The sequence below is a fragment of the Patella vulgata genome, chromosome 4 (assembly GCF_932274485.2).
Source record: "Patella vulgata chromosome 4, xgPatVulg1.2, whole genome shotgun sequence".
Classification (NCBI taxonomy): domain Eukaryota; kingdom Metazoa; phylum Mollusca; class Gastropoda; family Patellidae; genus Patella; species Patella vulgata.
The window spans coordinates 31550517-31572229 of record NC_065882.2 but is presented as its reverse complement, the minus strand read 5'-3'; the positions used below and the strand labels follow the sequence as shown (position 1 = coordinate 31572229).

At 36.2% G+C, this 21713-nt stretch overlaps 1 protein-coding gene across 1 annotated transcript in view; it reads right to left on the bottom strand.

Moving 5' to 3' along the window:
• The window catches only part of LOC130012447 (structural maintenance of chromosomes protein 2-like), a 140051-nt gene that overhangs the window by 29052 nt on the left and 89286 nt on the right, over positions 1–21713 (bottom strand). The window contains exons 7-8 of the mRNA XM_056100419.1: positions 8061–8186; positions 3843–3994 (exon numbers count right to left, since the gene is read on the bottom strand). Of these exons, the coding sequence (XP_055956394.1) occupies positions 3843–3994; positions 8061–8186 (278 nt within the window). The remainder of the gene's footprint in view (positions 1–3842; positions 3995–8060; positions 8187–21713) is intronic.

The following is a 21713-nucleotide window of genomic DNA, read 5'->3' as shown; positions in this document are numbered from 1 at the left end:
ATTTTGTCACGTTTTTAAATGAGGGTACCCCACTTCAAATGCTCGGCGAGGTCACTCATTATTAATATTTCTTTTTCATTTTAATATCATTAGAAAGATAATTGAATGATCTTTCGATCGGTCGGGGGTGCTTTGTTGACATTTCAAAATACCATGCTTTTTTTTTTTAAGTTGAACACTTCAATTCACATAATCTTTTTTTGAGGAAATTTGCCAATATAGCACCCCCGACCGATCAAAAGTTTGTTTTATTGCCGTTTCGATGCTATTAAAATCAACAAAATCGGATCATGTCAAGTGACCACGCCGGGCATTTGAAAATGGTATACATCAAAAAATGTTTTGGAAAATAATTAATAACGTAGTTTGGCATGTGATGACGTCATTTCAACGCGCGAAGAAAAAAATAATTTCAAGTTCCTAAGACCCATATTCACGGTAAATTACGTCTCAATGCAATATGAATAAATGACTTGCCTGAAAAGACATAATGATAGATAATTCCATTATTTTGATGCCTGATCTCGACAAGGATCCACAATGTTTACATCACGTGACTCATATTCGCGCGCTTTTATCGAAGGGAAATTTCCTCTCGTCTCAGCTCCTATTACACACACCTTTAAGTTTAACACCAAATATTTTTCAACCGTTAAAAAATTGCCAAACATAGACAAGTATTTCAATGTTCTGAATTACTTAATTCTCTGTTGTTCATGCCTAATTTGAAGTATTTAATGTGCACATGAATGAAAATGAAATCGGAAAATATCAACACGGTATGGGAGAACCATTTCCGGTTGCGACTTGTATTCGTCTGAAGGAACGGACTTACGGATAATAATAACATGATTTCTGACCATTGTAATACCCAAATAAAGTTGGAATGGCAAAAGAATTAACACCAACAAAAAATAATTTTAATAATGGCTCAAATTCTGGAATTTCCGTTGACGATTTACAACATTTCGTTTGAGATTAGTGCCGTGGTAAGTCAATAAAATGGCCGTACAGTTACAAAATCAATTTATTCAATATTTTATCATTATATATCGGTTTTCATACTAATTATTTATATGTTTAATTCATTGTAATTTTGGGAAAATACATTTATTTAACACCAAATGTTATTTGTTAGCCAGTAAAAAACAAATTGAATCTAGGCCGACAAACACAGGGTGAAGGCTTTATTAAATTTAATAGGCCTAGATTTGATGTTGTTGACGAAAATATTCGAAATAAAAAAAGGGTAGTTGCTCCACGATAGTCTACATTTGGAGGAATAATGAAAATGTTCAAATGTAAAGTAGACCTACATTGTAAAAACAAAACAATTCTTCCAGTCAAAATCCTAGCATTAGTGCCACCCTAGGCCTACATAGTACATGTACCTTAGCCTACTGACTGTCGTATGGGTACCTACCTAGTCTTCTTTTTAAAGTTTTAGAGAATTATTTAGATGCACCACAAATAATTTGGTTTTTTTGGTCAATGTTGTTAGATAATAATGTATATATATATACAAAATAGAAATGTTCTTGTAACATGTAAGCAATAGGCCTACATGCAGAGAACAAACAATAGTGAAACAACAGTTACCGGTATGTTATTTTTAAAATTATATAGTTGCTATGGCAACCACCCAAAGTTCTTAATATTTTACTAAAAATTATGCAATTTATAACAATAATACAATTTATAACATATATATTACATTGCTTTTAGATGCTAAAAGCTTTCTTTAAAATGGGTGATCAGTGATCACATGTTTCATTATGGTAAAAACCCGTACCATTCAAAATGCATTTTTGGGGTTTGTTTTTCGTTTTGGTTGCTGACAACAAAATATATGTTAAATATACAAGAGTAAAGATATGTAATTTTTAATATTCTCAAACTTCTGGACTTGTAAACAAAATTCACTTCAAGATTTCAATTCCTTCATATTTCATTTACAGTATGTTTTCAAAAGGGAACCTCTTTCCAGCTCTTGAGAGAAGACATATTTATAAAGATTTTGATTTTATTTATTTTTTAAAATCTTGCCCAATAGCTTCTGATTTTAAATAATACAATTATCAATATTGATGTCATAATTATTGAAAAATAATGCTTTTTTAAAAAAAATATACAGTGGTTGCTATGGTAACCACTCAAACTCCTTAATATTTTGCTCAAACTTATACAATCCATATCATTTGACATTATATGGGTTTCAAATATTTTAAAATGCTTATTTTTAAATGTGGTGATCACTTTTTGTGTCATGGTAAACAGCGTTGAAAATGGTCAAAAATTGCATTTTTTCCATTTTAGTTGCTATGACAACCAAAATTGATAATATATGGCGGATTAAAAATATGTAATTTTAAAAATTCACAAACTTTTTGACATATTCCCATAATTTCACTTGTTTATCTCCATTCCTTCTTATTTTACTAATGACCCAAAAACGCCCCAAAAATAGGCAATTGTGTGCCGCGGAAAATTGTTAAAAAATGAACATATATTCAGCTCTTGAGAGAAGGCATTTAGATATTTTTACTACTTTTTTTCTGTTTATCTTACTTGATAGCTACTGACTTTAAAATGCATAACAACCAGGTTCAATATTTCAGATATAACATGGACAAGACCATTTTTAATGAAAAAATTGACCAAAATCGCTTTGACAAAATGGAATTTTTGAGAAAACCTATGTATTTTGGAGTTGCTGGGGAAATCGGAGTAATTGTTACACAAATGTGAAAATCGAAACATAATTAGCCTTAAAGTTGTATTTCATGAATTTACATCTACATTTTTGATAGTTTCGATATGAAATGAAATATGGCATTGCAAAAAACACCAAAAATGACTTTTTCAAGGTGTTGAAAAACCTTTCTTCCGCGTAAAGTCAAAAATCACAACTTTGAGCCTCCATAAAAAAAAAAATTTTCATCCGATTTTGAATCTGTAAAAAGTTTTGTGAGAAGAATGATGAGATCTACTTGAAAAACTTATAAAATCAAATGCATAATCATAATCTCAAAATCACCTTTTCCACCTAGTAATATGCTCATTCTGAAACAGTACTGGATGGACAGGCAGGGTCAATTTCAATATTCAACCTCTTAACATTTTTTGAGGTACTTTTTAGGCTGTGAATAGGAGAGAGAGAGAGAAATGGGAGTTTAATATCCACTCGGCACAAACTAGGTCATTTCGGACTAACATATTGTTCAGTTTTATTTCCATAATTCGCTTGCGCGTAGGGGTCTTTAGCAGTGGGGGGAAACCGGAGGACCAGGAGAAAACCCTCAAGGTTGGACAGGTGACCCTACTCCTTGTATCGAAACCATGCCAGTTGACTCAATGACAGACTTTATGATACAGCGCACACATGCTAACCATTCAGCCATAAAAAATTGGAATCTTAAAGATACATTATGTAAGATTTAGATTAAGAGCTAGATATTCTTGTTAAATAGTTCGAAAATAGATAATGTAAAATGAATAATTTGAACATTTCATTCAAATTACTCTATTGCGACGGAAGATATTAGCCTTTGAAGGTTTGACAAGACGTGTGCAATAATTTCAACCAACGAACTGGTTGATCGAAGCTAAGTCTTGCTCCTCCATTTTTAAATTAAATCAAAATATGGCTGAACCATTCTAATCTATTTAATATCCGAGAAATCCGATGCCATCGAGGGTTGATTATGGCCTGGATCAGTGAATTAATGTCTAATGAATAATTTAGAAAACATTTCAGGCCTAAAGAAAGACTTGCAATAGGCAGATTTAGCTCTAGCATAATGTATGTTTAATCTGAAAACTTGAATGGATACCATACTAACCTTTGACCTCCACTTAATTCACTCAAGGACTCTTTCCATACATCACCAAATGCTACTTTAACTTCAAGTCCATCTAAAACTGTTTTACTGTCTGGAGGAGATAACTTAGCCTGTGTACCAGGTAGTAGCGAAGAAAAGATCGAGTTAAAATCCTGCCGAAGAAAATATACTACAATTAATGATAATAATATGTAAATTTATAAAGCGCTAGTACTCCATGTACAGAGGCATGCTCACAGCGCATACAGTTAATTAATTTGATTAATCATGATAACATTTCTCAAAAATACAGATCTATATTTCGTTTCTTTTTTTTATACTTTCGATGGCCTACACTACGTGAAGATCTGACAAGTTATAGCAATAGGTCACGTCAGGGGTCAAAAGACTGACTTATGACCCTATGACGTCGGACATTTGATTAACCAATCAGCATTGATGTTACTAGTGGATTACCCACAGTTCCGTGAAAAACACGCCTAAAGCTCGCCATAACAGACCGTTTCATTGGCTTATCCCTGACGCCATTCAGAACACGAGTTAAATAACAACTCTTCCAGATCCAAGTGTAGTAAAGACAAGTAAAACGAAATTTTGAACTATAAAAACGAAACGAAATAGGATCTGTGTTTTAACCAGATTGAGATTGAGAATAAAGTAATTTGAAAGATATTTTCAATATATTCATTTCTCATCATCTATCTTTTTTAACTATTATTAGGTAGGATATTATATTAGAAAAACTTCAAATATACCTTATAAAATGACCTTTCAATAATTTTAGTAGTCAATAAACACGAATATAATATAATTTTTCACTTCCAAAAGTCCAATATGGAGGATATAGCAGCAAGTTTACAAAAATATGTTAAAACCTATAGCTTCTATCGCGTTCACATGGTTTTTGGCAAAGGGGGGATAACTCAGAAATGGAAGGATGTGGATTCTGAATATCGATAGGGATTGATGACCCCAATACTTCAAGCAAAATATGGAAAAGATCAATTTAAAAAAATGAAATAAAAAGGGTTTTAACGTCCTACTGTTCTGCTCCGACTTGGCTAATGAGGACGGGCATACGCCATACATTGTGCTATGAGGGACAGTTTGCCCGGACAGCAGCGCTACAGCCTACTCTTATATCAAATTCCAACAGCCAAGAGATCTTTTACGTGCATGCTAATGTTTACATGGGACCTTGGTTTTTCATCCCATCTGAACAACTATACATTGTCCCTTGCCAGGCCCACTTTCCTGCAAGGGAGAAGCCCGCCGGAAAATCCTGATGAACATTTTTGGCCAACACGAGATCAAACGCAGGACCCTCCGGTCACCAAAACAACGTCTTAATCACTGAGCCATTGCGGCTCCCAAACCAACAAAGACCATAGCCTTTATCGTGTTCACGGGGCATAACTCCAAAACTGAAAGTTGCAGAATGTTGAAAATGAATAGGGTTCATCCTCTCATGACTCCAATTCTTCTCACCAAATTTGGAAAACATTCGTTAAAGATAGGTTGCAAAGCAACGAAACAGCAGCTAAATAGTCTGGGCGTTCGACAAGGTTTGTCGCATATTTATTCTTTTGTAGGTAATGGGAGGTATTTACAAGACCATTTCATACAGATAATTAAGAGCCGTAATTAACAGAAATTTCTGAAATTCAATAGGATTCCTCGATTTATCATTTTCAAAAGTAATGAGCAATCATACCTCAATTAAAAGCTGAGTTGTTACGTTACAATGTTTTGACCAATCAAATTGCTTATCGATCATTAGCCTAAGCAGAAAATTCTCATCAAACTTAGTCAAGGTAATGATATAATGAATCTATACTAGGAGTTCATAGGTTTCGATTAATTATAACCAAAGTTATCGTGCCCAAAAGCATCAACCAATCAAACTACTTATCTCTGCTTACCGTAAGCAGACGATGTTCATCTTCGAACTCCATCAAGGCATTCACCTAATGAATGCCTACACCAAGTGTGAACATTGTTGCTCAATTAGAAAGAGAGTTATTGTGTTCAAAAGTCTTGACCAATCAAGTTGCTTATCGCTCTGCTTACCTGGAGCAGAAAATGTTCATTATTGAACTTAATCAAGGTATTGATGTAATGAAACTATACACGAAGTTTGATCACTCTCACTTAATCACAATCTAATTAAAATATAGATATATATTTCGTTTTGTTTTTTATACTTTCGATGGCCTATACTACATGTAGATCTAACAAGTTATAGTGGGAGTTCACGTTCTATGACGTCAGGTACCAAGCAAGCGACATTTGACCCGATTACGTCAGTCATTCGATTAACCAATTAGCAACTGCCATGGTTTTTTTTTATCTACTTTTGCTTTGTTTTGATTTCTATTGCCGCTATTGTCTACCCACAGTTCCGGGCAAAAAAGGTCAAACGCTCCGTTCGACAGACCACTTGAGTGGCTGACCCCTCATTTCAAGCAGAACACGAGTTAAATAACAATGCTTCCAGATCCAAGTGTAGTAAAGACAAGTAAAATCGAAATTTTGAACTATAAAAACGAAACGAAATTGGAACTGTGTTTTAATCATATTGACTTAATCAGAACTAAAGTTATTGTGTCCCAAAACATCAAACAATCAAACAATCATATTATTTCTACAGGTATTATTTAATTTGTTTATCATCAAAACCGATTCATTTATCACAGACAATTTCTCACGAATTTAACACGATGTAATAGACGGCCATGTTTGTTGTGGGCGGGACTTGAATGACAATTTCACTACCGTACGAGCAACAGAATTACAGCTGAAAGTTATGCAATAATGCAATTGCGTGTTATAATTAATATAAACAAATGTAACAAAAGCAATTTATTTCATAAAGAAATATAATTATATAAAGCTTGATACGGCTGAATATCGGTAATTATTATAACTGTAAACAATAGAGTTTGACCTAGTTACTGGAGATCGCAGGTGGATTTGAGTCACATATGTTATGGCACGAGTTTCACACGCGCTGGGAAAGGGTGCGCCTAAGCCACGCATATTTTTTTTTTCCTGAAACACCTCTGCCAAAGTCGCCCTGCGCCTTATCTACGCATGCGCCTTATACACCGAAAAATACGGTAATAAACACCTACACCAAGTTTGAACATTCTAACTCAATTAGAAGGAGAGTTATTGTGTCCCAAAAAGTGTGATGAACAGACAGACAGATGGATGAACCCATTTTAATAGTCTCTTGCTTTCTTCGAAAAGCCGGGGGCAATAAATAGTTCCATGGAGGCCAACCACATGTATGATGGCAGAATGTTTGCACCATGCACAGTTTTGGCTGCAACTTCTGACTAAAATCCCTAAAAAAAAAATAATAATAAAAACACTTACAGAAACAATACGTGTTTCGATCAAAGGTCCGAAACATGTAATTAACCAGTGGTTGCCAGGCAAGATACACCCACATTTTGCAAGAGATGGATAGAGAACACGCTGAAAAAAAACCAACCTGAATTTTCGTACAATAATCCCAGAAGTTATGGCCTGTAATGTGCGAATATCAAAAGGAAATGAGATCTTTGGGATATAAAGATATATTTTAATTTTCTTCAAAATCTGCACAAAAATTGTGACCTCTAGAGGGTCCACAACCTTGGTATTACATACTTTTATACTATTTGCGTACAAGGAGTGGCCATTTTGTCCAGCAGTTTCGATCCCGATTTTTCGTACAATCACAGGCCATAATTCATGAAGCTTTGATCCGATACATGCCAATATCGAACGCAACCGAGATCTTTGGGAGATAGACCTATATTTCAAGTTTCATTAAAATCGGATAAAAATTGTGACCTGTAGAGTGTCCACAAACAAATTGTGGATAGATGGACGTCCGGGGGCAATGGCATAATACGTCCACATGAAAATGTGGGCGTATAAATACGCTTATGAAAACAATACATGTTTCTTCCAACGCCAGCAATGGAGCTGTGACACCTAATATTACTCAGCCAAACATATACTGTGGCTCAAATATCCTACAAATTCGTACAAATCGACTTTAGCATGTTCCATACATGCCAAAATGTCTTGGCGTTGGGGGAGGGGACCTCTCCTTACCATATTAATTTTGTTTTTTGTAACCCCACAGGATCTTCTCTCTCAGGTAAAATCAGGTCACCACAACCCTGGTCGATGACATAATATGACCACGTGAAAATCATTTACCTTATTCACTTGAGTCCAGGCTTTTTTCAGAGCATTATTTTTCTTTTCATCTAATTCCACAATTACTAATGCTATTTTAGATTTATCATTGAGAACAATCTGTCGTTTTCTAATCAGATCATTATACTAAAACAAATGTACAAAATATAGATTTATAGCACAAAATTTTTTTTTTTGTCTGATCACAGCAGGTCGACAAACCTGGAAATATAGTACACCTAATGCTTTTTGGTGGATTATATATCTTCAGTATGTGTAGATTCAGAATTCGAAAATTGCCACCCTGGCAACCTTATGCAAATGAAATATTCAAGATGGCCGTCACGAGGCATATTCTGGCTATTTAGTCGGGTAAAGTTTGTGACAGATTCTCTCAGACATCGGTTTTGATGGTGGGTTCCATAAGAATTTGACCCACTGAATCCAATGAGTTTAGGTATTTCTCCCAAAATTGACGGCTAATCCGCTAGGGGACCACATTCAAAATTTTGGCCCATTTTAGCTGGAAACTCATAAAGTCTCCTATGAAGGTATGTAATGTATTGAAATATAGGTTTTAGGTGTCACCTAATTCCGATAGAAACATAAAAATATGTTCCGACCAAAAGGTATTCCACTATGACCACTATATTCATGATAGGTTGCCAGGCAACGAAACATACGCCCACAGCAGTGAAATCGTCGGAGTAGTTGACAAGGGTTGTCGCATATTTATTTTTTTGAAGGTAATTGGGGGCATAAGACAATTTCATACAGATCAGATTATAATTTTGTCGTTTGAGGGTTCACAAGGTTCTTCAAACTGTAACAAGGGCCTTAACTCTGGAAGTAATTTACAGGAAATTTTGAAATTTGACAGGCTTTTCCGTTTTACTATTCCATTCCCCGTTTGTACATGACAAGGAGTAGGATCGCCTGTCCAACCTCGTGGGTTTTTTCTTCGGGTCCTCTGGTTTCTTCGTACTGCTAAAGACCCCTACGCGCATGCGAATTATGGAAATAAAATTGAACCATATGTTAGTCCCAAAATGAACTTGTTTTACTAATTTAAATAATGCATACAGATCTGATAACTTTTGTCATTTGAATGTTCACAAGGTTCACAAAGTAAAACAATGGCCATAACTCAACGGAAATTGCTGAGATTCAATAGACTTCCGTTTCACAAATTTAAATGATGCATATAAATTTCATACATATCAGATGATAACTTTCATCAATCGAGCATCAAACTGTTTATCACTGTTTACCCTAAGCAGAAAATTCTCATCTTCGAACTCCATGAAGGTATTCACCTAATAAAAACCTAACCCAAGTGTGAACATTCTAGCTCAATTAGAATGAGAGTTATTGTGTTCCAATTGCTTATCGCTCCACTTACCCTGAGCAGAAAATGCTCATTATCGAAGTTAGTCAAGGTATCGATGAAATAAAACTATACACCAAATTTCATCACTCTCACTTAATTAGAACTAAAGTTATCGTGCCCCAAAGCATCAACCAATCAAATTGATTATCTCTGCTTACCCTGAGCAGAAAATTCTCATCTTCGAACTCCATCAATGCAATGACCTAATAAATAAACACCCACACCTAGTTTGAACTTTAAAGTTTAATTAGAAGGAGAGTTATTGTGTTCTTAAGTCTCGGGCCAATCAAACTACTTATCACTCTGCTTACCCTCAGCAGAAAATGCTCATTATCGAACTTAGTCACGGTTTTGATGTAATGAAACTCTACACCAAGTTTCATCACTCTCACTTAATAAGAACTAAAGTTATTGTGTCCCAAAGCATCAACCAATCAAATTGCTTATCTCTGCTTACCCTAAGCAGAAAATGCTCATCTTCCAAGTCCATCAAGGCATTGAGCTAATAAAACCCACATCAAGGAGAGTTATTGTGTCCCAAAAAGTGTGACGGACAGACAGACGGACAATGTTGACTCATATTTGACGACTCTGACTTATATTTGACAACTCACAAAGTTTTAACTAGACACGAAATGTAATTTAATATAATATTGCAGTGTTTTAGACACTATGTCCGTTGGAACGTAGAACCGAATATAGATGTTTAAGGACAGTTTAAATCACTACAATAACAAAGCAAATGATTTAATATTGAAAATAAATGAAAAATAGATAAAAAAAAATTTCCTGTGGAATTCTGTTCGGAATTTGTATTTGCCGAATTAAAACCAGGTCATTTCCTGATTAATGGTTAACAGTAGCTTGCTGGCGATGAATTTTTAATCTTGTAAAATGGACAGTAAACAAATATTTTGTATGAAATAAATGGATCGGATATATAAGTTTAATGTGTTAGCAATGCAGACTATTGACAATTTGAATTTTGCCATCCACTAAATGGAGTAAACTAATTATAAACTTTTGCGTCAAACTTTTGACTGTTCGGATGTTAGATGTTATTTCATCAAAATATCAAAGAGTAACGTCTATATGGAAGAATATAGTAATGTAAAAACTTTTGTATCAATCGACTCAATCTGATTAAAATACAGATCTATATTTCATTTCGTTTTTTTATACTTTCGATAGCCTACACTACATGAAGATCTGACCAGTTGTACTGGGGGGTTGCGTCGGTGGGGTCATACGAACGGCTTTTGATCCTGTGACGTTAGACATTGATTATCAACCAGCGTCGATGTTTCTAGGGGTTTACCCACAGTTCCATGCACAGCATGCCAAGAACTCGTCATAACAGACCGTTTCATTGGCTAATTTCTCACATCAACTAGCTAGAATGTCTGTTATATAAGAACTCTTCCAGATCCTAGTGTTGTGAAGACAAGTAAAACGAAAATTTTGAACCATAAAAAACGAAACGAAACAGGATCTGTGTTTTAATCAGATTGCAATCGACTAAGAGCAAGGAAAATTGAGTGTTAACAAGAACAATCACCCCAAAGATTTTGAAAAATAGACTGCCAGAAATGCAGTATTTCAGGCACCGATTGTCTAGATAAATAGAGCTGACCAGATACCACCTGTCGCCTGATCATTGGTGAATCATTACACAACGCTATGTAAACATATTTGGAGCTCTGTTTATACCCGAATGATATTGTTACTCAGTTAGGTATTGGTTGTTAATCGGACTATTGACCAGTCGTAATTTGGAACAGAAATTTGCTTTCATTATGGCAATGTTGGGGGAGATTAGGTCTAATCAAACGAAACACTGTGAGGAGTATGCTACAATAGTGACCTTACGCGCATATATTATTTGTTTTTGTCTTTTTGAAATATCACTTAATTCGTTTGTCATGTATAGACAGATGTATATGACTACTATGCAAGTATAAAATAAACTATTTACTTTTTACGATTTGCTGTTCAAAAATTCATCATCCTTCTACTAGATCACGAGTTTATAATAAAATGTTGAAAAATAATAATAATAATAATAATCGTTTTCTATAGCGCTGAACATTCAGTCAGTCTAATTGCACTGTGGCGCTTTAAATAGTCTAGAGAGATTAATTATATTTACCAAGAACAACTCTTTTGGCATTTACAGTAAATTAAGCTTTTCACACTTTGTTTAAAAATTTTAATGGTGTAATTGTGAGCTCAGTTTTCATGATTAGATACTTACTAGACAAATAGATAGATGATTAGATAGATAGTAGATAGTAATGTATAGTGATATTTTTTTAATTTGAAATACTTATTTGTAATAAGTATTTGTAGTTTTGATAGTGGAACATTTTTAAACGTGAATTATTTGAAAAAAGTATATAATGTGTTTATATTTATTTCTATTTCTATTATGGCTTGTTCTTAATGGAACTGGAACCCACGTTAATTTGGTTTCCAGTGCTCTGTTACACTTTTCAGTGTGTTTTTTTGTCATTTTTGTTGAAAATCATTATTTTTGGACAAAAATGGAGAATATTTACTACTTAACGGGTCGAGTGCCACCCAATTTTTTTCTTGATCATAGTACTATTGATCATTGCCTTTTCAGTCAGCATTCCCAAAAAATTCTTATGCCCGCAGTGGATGAGATATAGATAGAATAAAAAGACATACCTAAATTGAACTATACTCTTCAAAAAAAGTAGGGGATATTGAAACGCAAATACCTATGCAGGTTGTGATATGATAAATAGTCATGGACACTTGACATGCTTTGAGAGTATGTTCACAGATGAAGAACTTACATCGCCCCAACAGAACCACCGAGCTGCATGTGCGACACGCAATAGCACCATACACATGGGAGGGTTGATGAAAACTGCCGCTTGCTGGTTTATCCTATCCATGTTTGCTTTAGCGTATCTATGCTTTAGTGTGTTACGTTTAATTTGATCGGGAGATGTGTTCGTCGACGTCAAAGTCAACGGACAACACAGCTAGAATTGGCCGTGGCACTGCAAGAGAAGTGGGTCAGATTGTCCCAAATCGTGATTGGACGGTTGATTAGGAGCATGCCACGACAAATTGCTGAATGTCTGAGGATTGGTGGAGCAATTATTCAATATTAAGACAAAAATCAAAAACGTCTATTTTCACTTTTGACAGTGTATCTCTTTGCAAGTGAAATGTGGCCGCCAGATAAGCCGCCCATATGAACTGTTTATGTTCATGTGTAGGCAATTGGCCTGTTAATAACATACACTGGTTACCTCTAATAAAAACAGCAGTGCATTTATGCAGTTTTGTATTGTTTCTGAATATCCCCCTTTTTTTTTTTGAAGAGTATATTTTGGTACCTTGCAGCACCAAGTCAAATACCAAAAACCTCTCGATGTAAGTTCATCAAACTTTTAGAATGTATAGCCTACTTGCTAACCATATCAGCTACCCTATAAAGTTTCATTAATCTACTCGCCATAGTTTAGTTGTAACCCAAAATTGAAAAATGGCCTGAAAATGATGATTTTTTGGGCTTTTTCCTGTCTTAAAATTTTTTTCTACACTCTAAAAATGGTTCGATTGATCTAAAATTGTAGCAGTGGGGTTTGGAGGGGTTACCCATCATACATTAAACCTGCGGCTGCCCGGCAGGATATGCCCACATTTTGCAAGAGATGGATAGAGAACAAGCTAAGAACAAAAATGATTATTTGTACAATCAGGGGCCATAATCCAGAAAGTTATGGCCTGAAATGCGCAAATATCAAAAAAGATAGGTTGCCATCAGCAAAATATACGCCTACAGCAGCTAAATCGTCTGAGCGGACGACAAGGGTTATCGCATATTTATTCCTTTGTAGGTAATTGGGGGTATTTACAAAGCAGTTCCGTACAGATCAGATTATAATTTTTGCCATTTGAGGGTTCACACTGAAACAAGGGTCTCAACTCTGGAAGTAATCTACAGAAATTGTTGAAATTTGACAGGCTTTTTCATTTTACTTATTTAAATAATGCATATAAATTTCATACAGATCAGATGATTACTTTTGTCATTCAAATGTTCACAACCGCCATAACTCTAGAAATTATTGACGGAAATTGCTGAAATTAAATAGATAGAGCAGGAGACCAGGGGGTTAACCTAGCTGAAAAGTGTACCAATTTTCTCCTATATGGTATCAATGTATGTATATCTGGTATCATCAGAATGTAAGTCTGCCGGGTTTCTGGTGGTGGGTGTGGTATTCCATGCCCAAAATGCCATGCCCCGCAACTAGTCTAGATTAGCTCAAAAGTGTACCACATGAAAATCGCACAGCAATGTACCGTACATCTTCAGGTATTACAAAAACACTCTGACAGACATTTCTAGTGGTGGGGTACCCCTGACAGAGCTATGTAATTGCCAGACATTTGTAGTGATGGAGCATCCCTGACAAGAGTTATCTAATTTCCAGACCAAAGCTAGGCTAGATTAGCTGAAATCTGTACCACCTAAAACAGCTTTGGAGTTGTTCAGTACCACCACAGGAATCATGAATGACCACTGCCAGACAGTTTGTGCGGTGGGTTAACCCTAACAGACACGCCCAAAATAACACCACCCCCAACTAGGATAGTTTAGTCGGCACTGTTCCTGTGGTCCAAAAAATTAACCAGCAGCTGCCAGGCAGGATACGCCCACATTTTCGAGAGATGGATAGAGAACAAGCTAAAAAGAAAGTGATTTTTCCTACAATCAAGGGCCATAATTCAGGAAATTACAATTCGATATGCGCAAATATCGAAGGGAACCGAGATCTTTGTGTTATAAACTTACATTTCAAATTTCAACAAAATCGGATTAAAATTGTGACCTCTATAGGGTCCACAGCCTTGATATACCATATGTTTACACTATTTGAGAACGAAGGGCGGCCATTTTGTCTGCTGTGCTATATTGAATCTTGCCTGCTGTGCTCTATTGCATATTGCTTATATTGCTATATTGTATCTTGCCTGCTGTGCTTATATTGCTATATTGTATCTTGCCTGCTGTGCTCTATTACAAAAAAAAAAAACAAAAACAACCTTGCTTATATTGCTATATTGAATCTTGCCGGCTGTGCTTATTGCTATACTGAATCTTGCCGGCTGTGCTTATTGCTATATTGTCTGCTGTGCTTTATTATTATTATTATTATTATTAAAAAAAAAAAAAAAAAAAAAAAAAGGCTGCTTATATATAGAATCTTGTCTGCTGTATGTGCTCTATTGCTTTTTGTTTTTATCGTTTATTATTTTATATATATATATATACTGTCATGCTTTTGATATGCCTGTCTTTACGGTTTAAACCTTTGTGGCTGTAATCAAAGCTGCCTTGCAAGATTACCCTGAAGCTACCTTGCAAGGCCTTGGTTTAGATATCTATAATTCTTCTCTTTTCAGGATGCCCAAGAGACGTCACAAGCCTGCTACTGTTTCAGACGACGCTTCAGTACCTAGCACCCCAGATGTTGTACCCATGTCAACGGCGGAGGATCGTTTGACTGACATCCTGATCGACAAATTGCTGCAACGTGGGCTTGTTTTCCAACCACCCGTGTCGTGCCAAGTCGCTGCTCCTCCACCTACTCAACCTTCACCTATACAGCCACCAAGCTCTCATCAACCACCACATGAATACCCGTCGCAACCCTCAAGCTCGTCAAGTTCTCAACCGCCTAACTTAGCATCTTCACTGGGACAGCAATCAGAACCACCAGCAACAGCGGTACTAACTGCATCACCACCCGAACCTAACCAACAACAATCCAGGCACCATCCCTTAACTTCCCACTCGCACCATTTGGAAGTACCCACACCATCTGTTTTTTCTGTCCAGGCCTCTCAATTATTTAATAACGTTGAAGGTAATACTAATATCACTAGTTCTTTGTCTAATCATGTTTCAGATAAAGCCAAACTAGACATTTGGTCGGAAAAATATGTGGACTTATCTACCCTGTTACCTGGGGCCTCTGACACTCAGTGTGACTTCCCCACATTAACTATTTCCCCAAAACAAAAGACTAAAACCCTTTCCCTTGACCGCTGGCAAAAAGATTTCTCTATATTTATGGACATTTATATCCAAAAATGCCCAGAAGCCGCATGTCATTTACTGTTGTATAATAGCTTGGTCACAGACCTGGCTAGTGTTTATGACCTTGCGGCTTTCAATTTTTATGATGCTCAATTTCGTCTGTTACGACAATCCAGCTCTCTTCCATGGGGCCAAATTTACACCCAGAACAAATACGTCAAAAATACAAAGAGTTTGCTTAAAATTCAAAAGCCATTCAGGCTGCCGCTGCGGTTTTCGGTTCACAGTGGTTCGTGGGTGCCTGGCCAGAACCTATGCAGTCCCTTAACATTAATGTTATGGAGCTCTTCCCTATCACTCTTGCGATTGAACATTGGGGGCATTTACTGTGCAACTGCAAAGTCCTTTTCCTGACGGACAATGCATGTCTGGTCTAAGTTCTCAACAAAATGACTTCTAAATGCCCTCATTTAATGACCTTAATACGCCGCATTGTCCTTGTCAGCACTTCAAATAATATCTTACTCCGTGCTAAACATATTGCTGGCAAATCATACCTAGTTGCTGATCACTTATCTCGCTTTGAATTTCAGCACGCCAGAATAGCGGCTCCGTGGCTGGATCCAGCACCACAGCCAATCCCTCCAGACTTGATCAAACTTTAAGTGACACTGCTGCCTACCTTATGGATGCTAGTTTATCAACAGCCTCCCAATCTTCTTACCGCCGTGCCTGGACCAGATTTTTAGACTTTTGCACAGACCAACACTTGGCCCCAGCCTTTCCCATTCCACCATTGTAAGCACTAATTTTTGTGCCCACTTGTTTGATTTGGGTTACTGCCCATCAACTATAAGTTCCTATGCCTCTGCTCTAGCATTTGTCCAGAAATCCTTGGGCTATACAGACACTATTAATTCCTTTTCTCTGCGTAACCTCTTACGTGGAGCACGTCAATGCTAGCTTACACAAACTGGTGACTTTCCTTGGTTTAAATCCGGATCAATTCAAGCTTTTATGTAAGGGTGTGACGACTAAGCAAAACTTGAACCGGTTGGTCGGCGGCTAAAAAACCGAACCGATTCGGTTTAGTCGGTAATGAAAACTAACTGAAAAATATTAGTCTTCCATAGTCTACAATACACGCTAATATACTGGCCTTTATATACGGAGCTTAAAACTGTAATGGCGACATACATACAGTTCTATGTTTTATATGTCCAGTACATTAAAAAAATTTGGTTTTGTTTCTACTATGTAGTTTGTTCAAATCTCCTGTTTAACCTTTTTAATAAAAGTAATAAATACAACATATAAAAAACTTCAAACAATGACGTATTGATCAATAATATTAGTGATAAACCGACGAGAAAGCGTATCTGGGAAGAAGCTCAGTGCGCATGCCTATTGACCTAACCTGGAGGATTGCTTGTTTCTGATTGGGCACTTCAACCATTGACCTTAGCGACCGACCAATCAAATAACGTATTCTTAAAATAACTTCATTAGGTATGCAAAAACACACTCGCTTGTAATCGCGAGAATATCCACGACCGATTACGGAATATAGTATATACTGTCTCGTTATTATTATTGTCGACCATTTATCAATGATGTAGCTTATTGCTTATTCGCCCCCATAATTGTCGATCGTTAATACATGTATCTTTTTAAACAAAAAATATGTTATAATATTCGGGCGACTGGTTTATATCATGCTGTATTTTTTAGACGACTATCGATTTCCCAAAACTTGAACCGGTTTGTAGGTAAAACCCAACCGACTCCGACTAAACCGACTAATCGTCACACCCTTACTTTTATGGCCGGTCTCTCTGAAGACCAAATTCGTGTTTTAGGTCGGTGGAAGAGCTTAGCTGTCCAATCTTATATTAGATTACCTGCTTTATCCTCTTGACTTCTAAGTTCTATCTAACTTCCCCTGATCAGGGTCGGTTATCCGGGTTGACCTTTAGATTATTGGATTGTTTTTGAAGCTTGGATGTTAGCCTCACACCCGAGTTGTAATCAACTCATCCTGACGTCAATGTAGGCTGCCCAGGGTATGTTATCCAGTTGGTTTGTTGGGTTCACTGTTGGATCCCCGTGGGGTCACTACGTTCTCCCTAGTGTTGGGCACGACATCTCCCCATAGGAGACGTGTTTGGATGTGTTTGGCCATTTCATGATCGTTTTGTTAAGCCCAACACACATTCAGTATTATTTCCCATAATGTTTTGCTATTTTCCATTAATTTTGGAATTTCACTTGTATAATGCTAATTTTATTATTTATCAAATGACATTTTCACAAACAGCAGTGTTTTTGTTGCTTTTCTGATCTGGAAAAAGACACAAATGAATATTATGATATATAATAGTGTTTGTGTCTATTACTTTATTGTTTGAATACCCAGTGCTGTAGCTGGTAATCGGATACTTTTATTGCTGCCACTTCCAAATCAGATAAAAATTGTGACCTCTATGGAGACCACAAGCTCAAAATGCGATTTTTTGTGCAATCAGGAGCCACAATTCAGGAAGGTTCGATCCGATATGCGCGAATATCAAAAGGAACCAAGATCTTTGGGATATAAGCATGGATTCCAAGTTTCATCAAAATCACATGAAAATTGTGACCTCTAGAACAGAAGATCCACAACCTTAATATACCATATTCTTACACAAGGGGAGGCCATTTTATCCGACAGTTTTGGTTCGATTTTCACGAAATTCGAACACAACCATCATTAGGGTGTGATGGTGATATACTAAAATGTTTTTTTAAATCAGATAAAAATTGTGACCTCTATGGAGACCACAAGCTCAAAATGTGATTTTTCGTGCAATCAGGAGCCATAATTCAAGAAGGTTCAATCCAATATGCACGAATATCAAAAGGAACCAAGATCTTTGGGATATAAACATGCATTCCAAGTTTCATCAAAATCGCATGAAAATTGTGACCTCTAGAAGATCCACAACCTTAATATACCATATTCTTACACTATTTGCGTACAAGGGGAGGCCATTTTATCCGACAGTTTTGGTTTGATTTTCACGATATTCGAACTCAACCATCATTAGGGTGTAACGGTGATATAATAAAACGTTTTTTTTTAAATCCGATAAAAATTGTGACCTCTAGAGGGACCACAAGCTAAAAACGCGATTTATCGCACAACCAGGGGCCATAATTCAGGAAGTTACGATCCCATATGCGCGAATATCGCAAGGATCCAAGATCTTCGGGTTATAAACATGCATTTAATTTATATAAATACTTTCATAGTGCGGCTTCTTCAGCATACCTGTTTTGCATTTCTTGTAGATGTATGTATTACGTATTTTATTTTGTGCAATTACATAGCAGAATATTACAAATTAGTTCCTAAATCGATAGTTTATTAACCTTTTGGCGTTATCTTAACTGGATTATCGTCCTTTTTATAATGGTTTTTATTACATTTGAAGTCATCTGGCAACCTACTGCCTTTCACGTTACGTCATTCAGTCAGCAGACGGATGTCTTTCGAGATGAATTACACTTTTCTTAGTTTGCATTTTTGTATTCAGTATTGTTTTCGAACTCAACCATCCTTAGGCTGTAATGGTGATATATTCAAATGTTTTTTTAAATGGGAAAAAAATTATGACCTCTATAGGGTCCACAAGCTAAAAACACGATTTTTCGTACAATCAGGATCCATAAATATGGTAGTTACGGTCCAATATGTGCAAATATCGAAAGGAATAGAGATCTTTGGGTTATAAACTTACATTTCAAGTTTCATCACAATCAGAAGAAAATTGTAACCTCTAGAGTCCACAACCATGATATATCATATTTTTATGCTATTTGAGTACGAGGGGAGGCCATTTTGTCAGTTTTGGGCCGATTTTCACGAAATTTGAACTCAACCATCGTTAGGGTGTAACGGTGATATGCTAAATCGTTTTTTTAAATCAGATAAAAATTATGACCTCTATAGGGTCCACAAGCTAAAAACGCGATTTTTCGTACAATCAGGGGCCATAATTCAGGAAGTTATGGTCTGATATATGCGAATATCGAAACTAATGAGATCTTTGGGTTATAAACTTACATTTCAAGTTTCAACAAAATCAGATAAAAATTGTGACCTCTATAGGTCCACAACCTTGATATACCATATTATTACGCTTTTTGAGAAAGAATGGCGGCCATTTTGTCTGTCAATTTTGGGCCAATTTTCACGAAATTCGAATTCAGTCGTCCTTAGGGTGTAACGGTGATATAATAATACGTTTTTTTAAATCGGATAAAAATGACCTCTATAGGGTCCACAAGCTAAAAGCGCGATTTTTCGTACAATCAGGGGGCATAATTCAGGAAGTTACGGTCCAATATGCGCGAATATCAAAAGGAACTGAGATCTTTGGGTTATAAACTTACATTTCAAGTTTCAACAAAATCGAATAAAAATTGTGACCTCTATAGGGTCCACAACCTTGATATACCATATTTTTACGCTATTTGAGAACGAAGGGCGGCCATTTAGTCTGTCAGTTTTGAACCGATTTTCACGAAATCCGAACTCCGCCATCCTTAGGGTGTAACGGTGATATAATAATACGTTTTTTTAAATCAGATAAAAATTATGACCTCTATAGGGTCCACAAGCTAAAAACGCGATTTTTCGTACAATCAGGGGCCATAATTCAGGAAGTTACGGTCCGATATGCGCAAATATCGAAAGGAACCGAGATCTGTGGGTTATAATGTGGGCCAGGCATCGATATTTCCGTGCACATGCGCACGGCGTGTGCAGGTACATTTGCGTTAAAAAACTTTTTTTGCAGGCACATTTTTAAAAATTATTACTGTCACGTAAATCATGTAAAATAAAGAATACTATTTATTTTTATTGTTGTTTTTTTTTTTTGTTTACTTTGATTACCGTATATTATAATTTACTAGAAAAAGCTAGTCGATGATAAAAACATCAGCACGCGACGTTACCGATTCCACCTGTGACTTATGACCTATCACCTGTGACCTCTGCTTAATTTAGTGACAATTCTAGTAGAATGCCAGCCGATGATTAAATTGAATAGCACGCGACGTATGAACTATCACCTGTGACCTCGGCAACCCCTAAACACAAGTACCGTGTAGTAATTTAAATACACTGTAAGTGGAATATTGGAAAATAATTTAGGCCTCATCAGAACAACAGTTATTTTAGTTACGGTGCAAGAATATCTTGTCATCGTCAAGGGAAACAACTCTTGTTAGTATCCGAATTATACCGGAAGTTAAGTTTAACGAATGACAACCTGGCTGCGCAAAGGGATTTAATGAACTTGTTTGAAGCCGGTAGGCATCTATTCTATGTTTATATCAACAACAACAATATGCACATCAAACATAATCTTTATTATTAAAGTAATCTATAATACAATAATACAATTTAGAAACCATAATAAAAAGGGTACTAAAAATTATTTATAATTTCTTCTTCTGCCGAGTCCAACCCAAGAAGCTTTCGTAAGCCCCCCGCCCCCACAATCATATTAAAAACCTGGCAATTGAATACTCTCCTTTTGAGTATGACCCTGCAGGCACATTTTCAAGTGTGTGCTCAGGCACACTCAACTTTTATAGAGCCCTGATGTGGGCGTATAAAAACATCTAATACCATGGATTTAGCTGTTATCATTGAAAATCAATATACTTCTTCGTCTCAAGACCTTACACTCTGTATTATTAATCAAAAGTCAATCGAAACGACTATACAAAGGTGTTAACACGGTGTATAAATATAAAATCAATCATATTTTTACGCTATTTGAGAACGAACGGCGGCCATTTTGTCTGTCAATTTTGGGCCGATTTTGACGAAATTCGAACTCAGTTGTCCTTATGGTGTAACAGTGATATAATAATACGTTTTTCTAAATCGGATAAAAATTGTGACCTCTATAGGGTCCACAAGCTAAAAATGTGATTTTTCGTACAATCAGGGGCCATAATTCAGGAAGTTACGGTCCGATATGCGCGAATATCGAAAGGAACCGAGATCTTTGGATTATAAACTTACATTTCAAGTTTCAACAAAATCGGCTAAAAATTGTGACCTCTATAGGGTCCACAACCTTGATATACCATATTTTTACGCTATTTGAGAACGAACGGCGGCCATTTTGTCTGTCAA